The following is a 14,160-nucleotide window of genomic DNA, read 5'->3' as shown; positions in this document are numbered from 1 at the left end:
TACAGGGAAATATGATTACAGTTTTAGTATTATTATGAGTTAATTTGAGCCGCGGATATGCAAGTTTGTTAGTTGGATTGACTTGAGTAATGGAGGGGTGGAGGAGGGAAGAATCCAGAAGTGTTAATTGGGAGTTTATGGTAATAGAATGTAGGCTTGGCATGAGTAAAGGGGGGATGGAGGAGGGAACAGTCTGTAGAAAGGGTTAGGGAGATCATAGTAGCAGGAGGGGTTTTGGATAAGTTAAAGGTGAGATAAATGAGGGAGAATTTAGCAGGGTTGGTTGGGAGATTATGGTAGAAAAGTGAGGTTTGGGTGAGTTAGATGTGGAAGAGGAGGAAAGAGCTTAGGCAGGGTTATTTAGGAGATGAAAGTAGTAGAATGGATTTGGGATGAGTCAGAGTGGTAATGGAGGATAGATTGATAGAGACGTGACATATGGTGATGGGTAGACAAAGCGTAAAATGAGAGCAGGGATTCATAACTATGTAATATACCAACTTATCTAGGAGCTATGCAATGACCTATGAACATCTTAAGCATGGAATAACATACTATATATATATATATATATATATATATATATATATATATATATATATATATATCCACATATATACACACACATACATACACAAATGAAATACACACACGTATGTACATACTATGTGGACATGAAGTTGGTGCCCCTGTCTGATACCACTTACTTGGAGAAACCTACTTGTGTAAAAATCCCCATCAAGGCCCTAACCACTGCAGGTGCAGTTGTGGTCCTCAGAGGGATGGCCTCTGTGTACTGGGTGCCATGGTCCATCAAACCAGGATAAACCTATTGCTCAACGTTGTTCTAGGGTCCAGAGGTAGAACAATGTTGATGCCCACCTGTTTAAAGGGGGTGCCAACAACAAGTCTGGGAGTCAGCTGACCCCTGAGCTTCTTCCCTGTCTGTGCACTCGCTTGGCAGGTAAGGCAAGGCCTACAGAAACCATCTGAGGCTTTCTTCATCTGGGGACAGCAACAGTGGGTGATAAGATTGTCAAAGGTCTTGTCCTGGCCCTGATGTCCTACCAAAAGTATCTCATGAGGCAGACCCAGGAAGGCCCTGTAACATTGGGGGACTTTGGGAGACCACCAACACACGTGCTGCACAGTGCACAGGAGCCCTAGGCTCAATGTAATGGGGGTTGTTCTCGTAGTAGATTAGGTGATCCCCCGAGGGGTCACCAGCTGCTTGGGCTTTGGCCTGTCGCCTTAGCCCCACAAGGGCTGGGCACTCTCTGTGCTCTGCAGAATTCTTCCCTGGTGGGCCCTCCCTCAACTTGCCACCCTGCAAGGTCAGGCATGTCACCAAGGTAAGCAATGTCCTCCCTGTTCGGCCCCGGAGTCACCTTTTCTGGCATCCCATGCACCAGCACCGTAGAAACTTTAAAGGTGGACTTGCCGCGCCTTCTGCCCTTTCCTTTCTTTGCAGCTGCCTGGGTCATTTTTCAAGCCTCTCTTGACTCTGCTCCCAGGTAGCCAGGGACCGAATGGTCATGCAGACCCACTCAAGAAACTCCAACATTTCAAGGGGAGATTTGAGCTCCACTTTCTTCCACCCAGTAAGCTCTAAGTTATTTCCTAGCACACAGTCCACAGAAATGGCAGGGCTCATACGTACCTTAAGAGAACATGACAACCCCACCTCTTGAAGGGAACCACAGCCACCATGCAGTGGATTTCACATTTGTCTGCTACCACAACCTGGTAAAATTTATTGGTTATCATCTGCGCTGACAACACCAGATGACACATTAGAGAGCCTCTGTCTATTGATGGTGACCCACTGCCTATACGTGGAAGTACTGGCAGGCATGTGGGCCTTAGGTACCTAACATCTCTCCATCACTCAGGGACATTAAGGTTACCTCATCTGCCCACGTCTCTGACTGGGACCATCTCCTTCCCAAGTGCTACACTGGCCAACCCTTGGGACTACCCACCACTGGCAGGCAGCACCCACCATCTCCCTTGACATGCCCATACTGGAAGCACTCGTAGCACATATGGACAAACTTAACAGTATTTCTGCTCATAAAACTTTTCTTTAGTTGCCAGATTGGTATTGGGACCCCTTTCCCTGTGAACTATTTTGTCCCACCTCCCCCTTCCTCCTTCTGGTTGGGAACTCTGACCACCCTTTTGGGAGTCCCACCACAGAGACCTTCAGGGACACTTGGTTACTCACCCGATGTCTGCCTCCTCAGCAAGCTTCCTAGGGTCAGTCAGCTTGCTATCCACCAGGTGCTGGCACAACTCTAGAAAACAAATATTGAGCATATGTTCCCTCAGAACGAGGCTGTACAGCACATCATAATTAGTCTACCCAAGACTGGTGTGGAAGTTTCTGGATGTCCCTGAACCTCTGGCAATATTTCTCAGGGGTCAGCCACAATTCTGTAATAAGGATGGCTTTCACGGAGCATACTTGGTCTGGTCATCATTTCTATTGTGAGTAGTATATCCCTCCCCACTGCAGGCATGTGTTTCGACAAACCACCCCCCAGTGTTCCTCTGACACCCTGTGCACCATCAGGGAAACCTCATACGCAGCAAGCGATTTGTCAATATCATACCCCACCACATAGTTGGGTACCAGGTCATTGGGAATGCAGACCTTCTTGTCACATTGGGCCACTACAGGTAAGCTGTCACTATTGCTGGATTCTGAGCATTGTTCTGCTTTGATCTCTAGTTCTTTCAGGCTCCTCTCATGCTCCAGCAGCATGTTCATCTTTGCCAAGGCTCTCTCAGTCTTTTTATCCGCTGTTTCCCATGAGGCCATGTGGAGCCTAAACGTTTGCTCTGCTTCCCTGTCGACTAGCTCTTCTAGTGATAAGTTCCTACAAGATACACTGCTGCCTGCCCTCACACTGGGATCCTTCTCAGTGGGGAAAGGAGCTCCTTCCTCTGGGAGCTCCTTTTCAAGGCTCAAATCCATGTCACCCTATAGTCCTAATCAAGCTCCCCTCCATCCAGATCCTCCACATCAGAATTCTAGTCCTCAGGCTGGGACTGCATCCTAGTGGCTTCCTCCTAGGTCCAGAGAGCTATCTGAAGGTCCTGCTTTATGGACTTCATTCCTGCACGTAGCTCCCTCTCCCTGCAGAGTGTTTGTATCTCAGCCCTGCTGAGGTTATCCACATTGAGCCTCTCCAGTTCCATGATACAAGGTAAAGAGGTAAGAAACTTAAATTTAGGAGAAAGACAAACAACCAATCATAAAACTAGAGAGAAACTAAAAAGGCTCAAATTGATCTTGAATTATTTATGGGATAGTAGTGTAACACAAAATTACTGTATGACACTGCATAAACACAAGTCAAAATACTCACTGCTAATCACCAATATAATAAATTAGGTTGTTGGTTGCCTGGGGTGTGAGACCTGGTCAAGCAGCAACCACAATCCTTATCAGGATAAGGTACAAGAAAACCCAAACTCAAAATGTGCTCAAACCCCTGGTAGCTTGACACAGAGCAGTCAGGCCTAACTTAGAAGAAATGTGTAAGTATTTGTGCAGCACTTCAAACAGTAACACAGTGAAAACACACCACAAAAAGATGCCACACAAGGCTACAAACAAAAGTGTAATTTTTAATAAATTTAACAAGACCAGAATGACAAAACTCCAATTAGTAGAACTGGAGATATGCAATTTTGAAGATTTCAGTAAAAATAGTGCCAAAAAGCACAAAGTACCAAATGTGTATATCTGGTTGTGCTGGACCAGGACAAAGTTACAAGTTCAGGCTGACTAGGATAGAGCCTGGGCTGGCTACAGGGGCTCAGGCCTGCTGCACAAAGTACCTTAAATCTTGGTTTGCAGAGCTTTGCTAGGATCCGTGAAGATGCGTCACACAGCCAATGTGGTGAGTCGGTTCCAAGGTACAGTGAGGCTGCGATGTGAGGCCCTGGGTCGTCATTAAGAATCCAGTCCATAAGGGTTTGATATGCAAAGTCCGGCGTCAAGGCTTTATCACGCGGTCGTGGCGATGCGTTGGTTCCGAAGACCTGCGATGCAGAGTTCAGCATTGTCATTGAGGCTGCTATCAACGAGGGATACAACAGCCCGTGATGAGGATGCATCACGCAGCGGTGGTTCCGAAAAGAATGCAGAGGAGATGCAGGTTCCTGTGGTAGGCACAATCCATGCAGTAGTGGTGATACATCTGTTCTGCTTGGCGTTGCGTTGTGCGGCAGAGGAGATGTGTTATTTCTGCTGGGTCCACAAAGGCTGGCAAAGCACCTAAGGCCCACTTCCAAGGGTCTAGGACTGGAGTGGCACCATTTGGTAGTGTAGACACACAGATGGCAGAGTCCAGGTGCAGGGTTGTTGAAGTCTGCGATGTCCCTGAGGCTTCAGATCAGGAGGCCAGCCACGAGCCCTTGGAGTGACTCTGGAGTTCTGGGTACAAGAGGTGCAGGTCCAGTCCTTCTTATCCAGGCAAGAGGGCAGCAAGTCAGCACAGCAGGGCAGCAGTCCTTCAGAGCAACAGTCCAGCACAAAGGTAGTCCTTTCAGCAGCACAGCAGTACTTGCTGGCAGAGTACCCACAGGTCTTGAGTGTACTGCAGGGATGGTGTCTGAGGTACAGTATTTATATCGAGCTCTGCCTTTGAACTGGGGGGAACCTTCCTTTTGAAGTCCACAGGTGCCCTGTCTCCCCTGCCCTGGCTCCAGGCTAACTACAGGGGGTATGTACCCCTTTGTGTGGAGGCAGGACACAGACTATTCAAGTTTAAGCAGAGCTGTGCCCAGGTCGTCCCTCCCAACCTACCAATGGTGGCCCATTTGGGCACACCTAAGCTCTCTATTGTGTGTGGCTGAGTAGGAGGAATACACAAAGCCCCACTGCCAACTACACCCAGCCGTGTGAGCCAGAGACAGGCTGCAGGCACTAAATGGCTTAGGAAAAGAAAATGCCAACTTTCTAAAGGTGGCATTTTCAGAATTGCAATTTGAAATCCAATTTCATCATGTTAGGATTTAAAATTGTAATTCCAGAGATACCAAACATTAACTGATTGTCTCTTCCCATTTACAAATTAAATGTATAAAATGTAATAAGGCAATTCCAGTGTTATGCCATGTGAGAGACAGGCTGTGCAGTAATAAAAAACGGATTTGAGGGTTTTTCACTGCCAGAACATGTAAAACTAAAAAGTACATGTCCCTCTTTTTGAGTACATTGCACCTTGCCCTTTGGGCTGTTCATAGCCTACCCTAAAAGAAACTTATATGTATTAAAAAGGAAGGTTTGGGCCTAATGAAAGGGTTAATTTTCATGGTCGAAATGGCAGTTTAAAATTGTACACACAGGCTGCAATGGCGGCAAGACCTGAGTCATGTTTAAATTGCAACTTAAGTAGGTGGCACAATCAGTGCTGCAGGCCCACTGGTAGTATTTAATTTACAGGCCATGGACATAGGTAGTATCATTTTACTAGGGGCTTATAAGTAAATTAAGTATTCCAGTTGGGTATGAACCAATGCAACCATGTTCTAAGGAGTGATCACATGCACTTTAGCACTGGTTAGCATTGGTAAAGTGTCCAGAGTTCTAAGGCCAGCAAAAACTAGAACAGCAAAAATAGTGGGGGTGAAGGCATAAAGTTTGAGGTAAGACCACCCTAAAGCTGACAGGTGATACAGTCTATTTACCAGATAGCTGTCAGTTGGCCTTGTCTCTTGTGACTGACACCTTGTAGTAGGCATATATTTATACATGTTAGCCCTTAATATTTCACAGTGTCTCAATCAAAAATCGAATTACAACAGCACTATGTCCATGCAAACCCATTGCTTATTACATAGAAACAAATAAGCATGTTTGTAACTCAGCATTATAACCTGTGTTGCAGCCCCTAACTCCCAAATAAAGGAATGCTAGTATTCACAGCCAATTCCACACATCTCATGTTCGATGTGTGCATATTGGTGCAAGAGTTAACTTCTTGCTTCCTCTTGCCATAGCGTAACTCAAAGCGTGAGACATAAGTCAATAAAATGTTGCTCACAAGCACACTAAGAACACGTAACTGTCAATCATAAGCAAGCTGATAATGTGGCACCTATGTACCAGATAATTTTGTTCAAGGAACAGATTAACACTAATTGTGAGCATACAAAATGTAAACATAATTCTATAAAACCACTCCCTCTGGGCCGCCTGGGAGCTAGACCTGGGCTCAGTTACAGATGAGGAGTGTGCTGGGGCAGCTCTACGGTACCCGGCAATCTCATCCAGGTTCCTCCTGATACAATTGAAACTTTTCCACAGGGTATATTTTTCCTGATGGAGGATGAATTTGATAGCCGCTCTGGCTTGTCTCCGCTGCACGGAGGCAGAGGGCGACCTCTTACAGACAATCTGGAGCCGTCCTGATTACTACATTATTGGTTGAGGTTGCCCTCTTGCCTGGGGTTGGTCCTGGGATGGACAATTCCACATAACCTCAAACTGGTCCTACTGCATGTCAACCCTGACTTGGACGAGGACCCACACTTGTTATAATGTTATATTCAGCAGCGGCCACCGCAAATCTCAAGGAGGATTTGGGGTAGGAATAAAATAATAACAAATAAATAAATAAATAAAACAAACCTTACCACGCCGCTGCCTCGCTCCTTTGCTCTCCTGGTGTCCCAGCAGTCCCTGGGACACCTGCACTGCCCTCCCCCCCCCATGCAATCCTTGTGCTGCTCTCATGCTATGCTTAGCATGAGAGCAAAATCAGGATTGGTCTGAGTGGCTTGGTCTGGGGTCTGTGCAGTTTTCTCAACCGGGCTGGGCAAGACAGCTGGGTTGGAGAAACCTCAGTGCGCAATTAGTACACTTCAATTTGACCTCCCCCCTCCCATGGCCCTGCCCCGCTCCTGCCCTTCCCTTCCCTCCCTGCACATGCTGGCTGAGCCAGCAGATGAAAAACAAAACGATTGTAAAGTTTCGTTTTATTTTTCAGCTTCTGGCTCAGGCAGTGTGCGAGCCGCCCCTGGCTTATATTGCATTTGCACCTTATCTTGCAACATCTAATAAAATGCGTCTCAAAAAAATGTCAACATAATTATATAGTAAAGATGAGGGAGTTAGGTCTTTCGTACAAGTGTATAGAGAAAGATGTCTGGGTATCTTTAAGAGTGCATTGGATTCAAAACCTATGCAACAGGCGGTGTTAAAATAACACCCATTGTTCAAAACTTACATAATATGCGCTGGTAGAATAACAGGATTCAAGAACACCATCGATTCAAGAATTGCAAATAATGCGCTGGTAGGATAACGCTCACGATTCAAGACCTACGCAACAAGCACTGCTAGAATTATACTCACGATGCATGACTCACGCAACATGCGCTGCTAGAGTGACACCTATGATTCAAGATACAAAACATGCTAGAAGGAAGTACCTTATAGGGAGACTGTACTCGGGATACAAGACGCTGGTGTACTTAAACCAGGTTCCGGGATCATCTTCATTCTGGACATTCTTCATTTTTGTTCGCGAAAATAAGCAAAAGGACTGAAATCTTCTAACAGACACTTGTCGCAGATGTTCGGTGTCCAAGTGTTGCTTCTTTAGAGCCTTTACAATAGGAAATGAAATGCAGTTTAATAAATCAGCACCTACCACAATGAATTACAGTAGATATTAAACACAGGCCGAAAAAGGTACACAGATCCAGTCCTTTTTTGACAACTGATAAGTATGGAGCTCCTTAGGGAAACTCACAAAGTAGTGATTATTGCTTAAATTAACATATGATACACCCTAAATAACAGAAGTGACTTGTGTAGACTACAAGGAAAACAAGCATTTGCAATGCATTATGTCTCGCCTTTCCTTGAGTTAGAGCTATTAGCATTGTAAATTCATAACTGGACTTTTCTTGCTACGTAAATTGGTCAACCCTGCCTCACAATTTCGTCTTTTCCTGCCATAGAATTCCAGTGGCGCAGCATATAACAAAAGCACTTCCATTTGCCTTCTTCCTCTAGCGTAAAACATGTACAATTATCATATAAACTTTTATCAGAAATGAACTTTTGGCATAAGAGTGTAATGCTCAAAGCACTGTAACAAAAATAACATTTGGGACGGATTGGAGGGTAAAAGGAAAGAGAGAGTCAGTAGTAAAGATGGAGAGGACAAATGACGTAGTAACGGTGCCAAGGGCCCTGGAGTAAGAAAGGAAAATGGTTGACTGTAATTTCGGTACGAAAATACAGCAGTAATTAGAGTTGAGTGAGGACCATAGGTCTGCGGGCCCCGGTGCCACTGCACCTCTTGCTCTATTGATAACTAGGCCTCAGGAGAGAAAGTGGAGGAGTAGAAAGAGTGAACCAAAAGGAATACTACAGATAAAAGGAAGAAAGAGAAGGGGTCACAAAGAAATAAAAGAAAGAAGGGCAAGAAACAGCGAGAAAATGAAAAAACAACTAAGAGAAGAAATAGAGCAAACGTGTGAGACAAAAGAAAAAAGGGAAGGGAGCTAGCGAATTAAAGATAAACAGGAAACAATAATGGAAGTGTGAAAAGAAAGAGAAATTAACATTAGAGGAATAAAGAGAGATGGTGAGAGACACAAGCAGCGGAAGAACCAGGGAATGTATGTACTGACACATTTCCCACAGACACAGAATGGGAAACCCACTTTGACACTTCGGGTCCTGACAAGCAACTTGCTCTGGCAGATAGCATGTGTGGGGTTCTGGCATGGCTGATGGGCTTGGAGAGTGTGAACTGAGATTCATTGATGGAGCTGCGCACGAGGTCCCAGTACTGGAACAGCAGAGTGTACTGACTGTAAGAACTGAGGTGCCCTGGAAGACAGCGTGTCTGGCACAGCTGAGGGATTGGAGTGTGTGAACTGAGGTGCACTAATGGAGCTCCACGTGAGATTCCAGTATGGAGTAGAAAAGGGCACTATCTCTAAGGATTTTGGAGCCCTGGTAGACCTGGGCCACGAGTTCCGGCACTGGAACAGCAGTGGGCACTGAGTGCTTGGAAGGAGGTGCTTTGGCTGAGCTGCATGTGGGTAGCAGAGCTGAAAGAGCAGGGATGCCATATAAAGATTTTCTAGGTGACATCAGTTTACATCTGGAAACGGGGACTCTGGGAATGGGGCAATGTTCCTGTATGCTTGGGACAAAAGTGGAGGTAGCAAGTTAATTTACAACGCCATTGAATTACTTAATTAGTAAAATGTCAGGCAAATCTCATTAAGAAAGCAGAAAATGTCAAGCAGTCACAGTTTATTCCAAAGCTCATGAAAATACTTTTGTCGTATGCATATAACACTGCTAATTTTGTTGCAGACCCTGATGTAAGAAGCCCTGGACAGCTAGACTATATGCAATTACAGGCCATCCTCCCTTGCTCTCAGCACAAAGGACCACAGGCAGGCAGGCCAGGTGTGACCAAGACAATAGCTTGATTTATAACGTTATAACCTTATTTACAGCTAAGCTCAGAAACTGAGGTGATCTGGCACCCAGCATGTATGAGGTTCTGGCACAGACACAGATGAGGGCTTGGGGTGTGAACTGAGGTGCACTGCTCGAGCTGCGCCTGAGGTCCCAATACTGGACTAGCAGAGTGTACTAACTGCGAGAACTGGCGTGCTCTGGTAGACAGCATGTGTGGGGTTCCTAGCACTGGCACGGCCGAGGGCTTGGAGTGTGTAAACTGAGGTGCACTGATAGGGCTGTGCCTGAGGTCGCAGCACTGGAGCAGAAGAGTGTCCTGACTCTGCAGCATGCTAAAAAATGCAGTGGGGGCAAGCCTCACTTCGGAGGTGCAAGGGAAGAGGGATGGAGCTACAACAGTGGACAATAGGAGAGGGGCAAGGTGAAGGAGGCACAAAAGAGGAGGGTTGGGCCAGCAACAACGGGCGGGGGAAGCAACATGAGGGAGGTGCAGGGAAGGGGGAGGGAGCAGCAATAATAGACAACAGAAGGGAGTGTATGGGGAAAACAAAATGAGAGAGGTGCGGAGAGGACCACCAGACAGGGGCAACAACACAGAGAAGGGGTAGTTGGGAGAGGAAAGAAGCACTAGGCACAAAAGCGAGTGGGAGAAGAGAGCAAGAGATAGTACATCGAATACAATGCGGACAGCAGTAACTAAGCTGGATCAATCTGTGCTTGGTCCATGCTCCAAAGAAAGGAAAGCAAGTGACATCTGGCATGCGCTGGCCAATTGCGAGCCAGCAAAGAAGAACGGCAATGAAGCCAACAATGGTAAAAGACAGACGGGCTCCCAGCCCTGTACTCTAGTAATACCTTTTGCAAGCAAGAGTGTATGCAGCACACGCGCTGTTGCAGACTAGACCTTAAAATAACAACATAATAAAGTAATACTGTCATAAAATGTCCTGCATTGTGGCACATAATTTGCACTTTCTTGACGCATCATTTAGGTAACCCCGTTCGATAATTTGTCCTCCCCTGCTGCATAATTCCAGTGGCTGTACTTATGGTCAAAGAAGTATATCTATGGAAGCATGTTCCAGAGGATGAGTGCCAAAAAAGGGCAAATGTTCTGAAGATCACCTGAGACCCATTTGCTTTTCCCGGACACTACTACTCTGCCAAAGTGTCAGCATGCAGGACTACCTGTCGCACACTAACATGTTTTGATGAAGCCAAGGTAGACTGCTATTTTTGCAAATTCGTGTTAGCTTTTTACAGAACCTGCCCAGTCGTAAAGACGAGGGTTGCCTGCCTTCAGGTTGGCACGTCCTGTGAGTTGTCCTCAAACAGACATTTGCCAGCCCCTTTCTTTGAGATAAGTAGCAGTTTTCAGCAGAAAACCCATCACTCCCACCCCAGTAAATTAGAGAGCAAGAAGTCTATATACCCGAACCTCTAATGAGACCACGGACTGGACAGTGATCGAGCATCTCTGCCCCTCCAGCGCTCATTACCACTAAGTGGAGGGTTTAGAACTAGAGGGCCTGAGTGCACGTGCCTCCCTCCACAGCATCCGTTGAAATAAACACCCTCTCCATTAATGTCACACAAATAGGGCCCTTCCCTGTAACCTAAACCCATTTCCTGGTTAGACGTGTCTCTTCCGTGTTGAAAGCATTACACACGCAGTGGGGTAGCCAGTGTGTCATGGGCCCTAGTTCAAGGAAGCAAATGCCCCCCTTGTCTGCTGTTTGAGCTGTGAAATACAGCAATATTCGGTGTTCAGTTGGTCGCTCTGGACCCAGGTGCCAATGCACCTGCTGAACCAAAGAAACCCTCTTTGTAATATACCAGGAATCAGAGAGACATGAAGAGTGATGACTTTAAAGACACAGATTATTGAGAAGAAAGACAGCCAGCACACACTTGTGACACACACTTCAGCTCACCCATCTTTACTGCCTGCACCACTAGGCTCAAAGCAGAGCCTTTCTGAACCTGCATCACTGGCTCAGAGCACCACTGCTTTTGACGAGCATCATTAAACCCACAGTGACACCATTCAGGATCTCCAGGACTGAACTCAGTGCACAGAGGCCCGAAACCGCCACCTCTGAGGTCAGGGTACCGCTGTTGACAGCCTGCATACTCGAGTGAAATGCACCACCGTTTGAGGCACATTGTGCACAGAGTACCATGGAATAGGTCCCACACCACTGAGTTCAGAACTTTACTAATCGGTGTCTACACCACTAAGCTTGAAGCATCACCGTATATGACCTTCTCCTCTGAGCTTATTAGAGATCCATACACCACAGTGCAGAACTTGCAACACTCAGCTAGGGGCAACACTGTATAAGACCTGCAGTACTGAATACAAAACTCCGAAGTGCAGATGTTGAGAGCACCACTTTTCAGGGCTTACTGTACGTACTAAGCTCAGTGCACCACAGCACATAATGTGCACCACTGAGTTAAGTGCACCTGGCAAAGGACGTGAACCACTGAACTCAGTTTACTATCTCAAAACCACTGCACCCCTGAGTTCAAGCACCACTGTTTAGAAACTGCTCCGATGAGCTCAGTGCACAACTATTTAAGACCTGCTCTACTGAGCTCAGGATATCACTGCTCAGGATCTGTGCCACTGAGCTCAGAGCACCGCTGCACAAGACCTGGGCCGCTGAGATCAGGGCACCACTATTTAGGACCTGCACTGCTAAATTCGGTGCACAACTATTTAAGCCCTGCACTGCCGGGCTCATTGCACCACTGCACTGCACCTGGGCCTCTGAGTTCAGAGCACCACTGCTTAGGACCTGCACCACTGAGCTCAGCCCAGACCTTGCACTACTTGGATCACAGCACTACTGTCCAGGACCTGCACCTCTGGGTCGAATGTATAACAATGCAGAGCACTACTGTGCTCGAAGCGCCACTTTACAGGACCTACAGCACTTGGAACAGAACACAACAGTGCAGAACCTGTCACTGTGCACAGAGCACCATGGCTAAGAAGCACCACTGTTTAAGGTGTGAAACTTTGAGCCCAGACAACCACAGTTCAAGGTGACGTGAAACTTTGAGTCTAAACCACCGCAGCCCAAGGGGTGAAACTTTGAGCATAGACCACCACTGTTCATAGCCTGCACAGCTACGTTCAAAGCAGCACTATTCAGAACCTGTGCCACCGAGCTCAGTCAGCATCCTGCGCTCGAAGCTTGTGAAAACACTGAAAATGTGTTTGGATTTACAAAAATAATCTGACAGTGGGGACAACAGATCCTGAACTCTCCTGGTACACACTAGAAATGAATAAACTAAAGAGAAAAGCCATGCATCAGAGAGACTCTTCAGTGGTCTAACTTTGTGAAGACAGACAAACCTGCATGCTTAGCGTCCCACTGTAATGTAAAGGAATCTCCCTTACATAAAATATCTGCCCTGCTGCTGCATGCCAATTTTTATAACATACTGTTATGCCATTAATGGAGTTTGACCAATGACTTTGTGTTTCACCACTGCGCATATTAGTTGCTCAATGTTCACCAGTAGCACATGTTATGTTTTGTTCAGTTTAGCCGCCTATGGGCTTTGACATTGCATTAGCCATTATATTCTGTATTCTGCCTATTGGCTTTGACATGATGTATTCAGTTTAGCTGCCTATTGGCTTTGACATGCTATTAGATATTCTGCCTATTGGCTTTGACATGATATTATATATTACATTTTGTATTCAGCTCAGCTGCCTATTGGCTTTGACATGATATTAGACATTGCATTTTGTATTCAGCTCAGCTGCCTATTGGCTTTGACATGATATTATACATTGCATTTTGTATTCAGCTCAGCTGCCTATTGGCTTTGATATGACATTAGACATTGCATTTGATATTTAGGTTAGCTGCCTATTGCCTTTAACGTGGAGTTAGACCTTGCAGTTGAGAATCCAAGCTGTATTTTTCCAAGCTGTGTTTTTGCACAAGATGAACCAAGCTGTTTTCTTCTCACAGTAGACTAGACCTGATAAGAGAGGGTACATTGGGTGTTTTTCTCTGCTTGAGCTTGGGAAGAGGAGCAGTCTCAGAGATCTGGCCAGTCTCCAAAGGCTTGCGTAGTTTTCCCGAGTCTGAGAGGAGGGGGCACACCTTTGTAACGGATGTCACAGGCTTCAGAGAATTAGATTCGAATCTGCCTGACTTCGTGCTGGAACTAGGCGCCAGTTGCCAGCATCCCGTGTGGGTAGATAAATCTCTTTCTCGCAGTTGACAAGGAGTCATCAACTTGCAGACCCTGGAAAGATGAAGCTGTAAATAGTTTCTCACACTGTGAAGTATTTGTTTTGCTTTGCATTCAATATCTTATAAATATAACCTGCTGTGTATATTGCAAACTGATATATTTTGTTTTCATTGAACGTGTGCTTGAAATCTACTAATCCGTCATTTACGAAATAGCGGTTGGGGAAGAATAAACAACAATAAAAGTCTTCTTTGAACTCAGAAGTGCATTCTTGATATGTTATGTAAGTGCTAAAAACGAGATAAGGTCAGAAGCAAGACATTTGGTACCAGAAGTGGGGTGGTTAAGAGGCGGTTGAGGGGTTTGACGAATTGGTAGATTTCTAAGTGCACACTTTAAAAGTGTAATTGTTTTTGTTGTTTGGAGAATTACAGAAATTGTTTTGTTGTTTGGAGAATCAC

At 45.8% G+C, this 14,160-nt stretch overlaps 1 protein-coding gene across 2 annotated transcripts in view; it reads right to left on the bottom strand.

Moving 5' to 3' along the window:
* Positions 1 to 14,160, bottom strand: part of CAMKMT (calmodulin-lysine N-methyltransferase) — a 1,452,342-nt gene that overhangs the window by 1,319,118 nt on the left and 119,064 nt on the right. For both annotated transcript variants that reach the window (XM_069234007.1, XM_069234006.1), the window contains exon 2: positions 7,450 to 7,625. In XM_069234007.1, the coding sequence (XP_069090108.1) occupies positions 7,450 to 7,625 (176 nt within the window). The remainder of the gene's footprint in view (positions 1 to 7,449; positions 7,626 to 14,160) is intronic.

Source organism: Pleurodeles waltl, chromosome 5, assembly GCF_031143425.1.
Source record: "Pleurodeles waltl isolate 20211129_DDA chromosome 5, aPleWal1.hap1.20221129, whole genome shotgun sequence".
NCBI classification, from domain to species: Eukaryota; Metazoa; Chordata; class Amphibia; order Caudata; family Salamandridae; genus Pleurodeles; species Pleurodeles waltl.
This window is presented reverse-complemented; position numbering and strand designations above follow the sequence as displayed.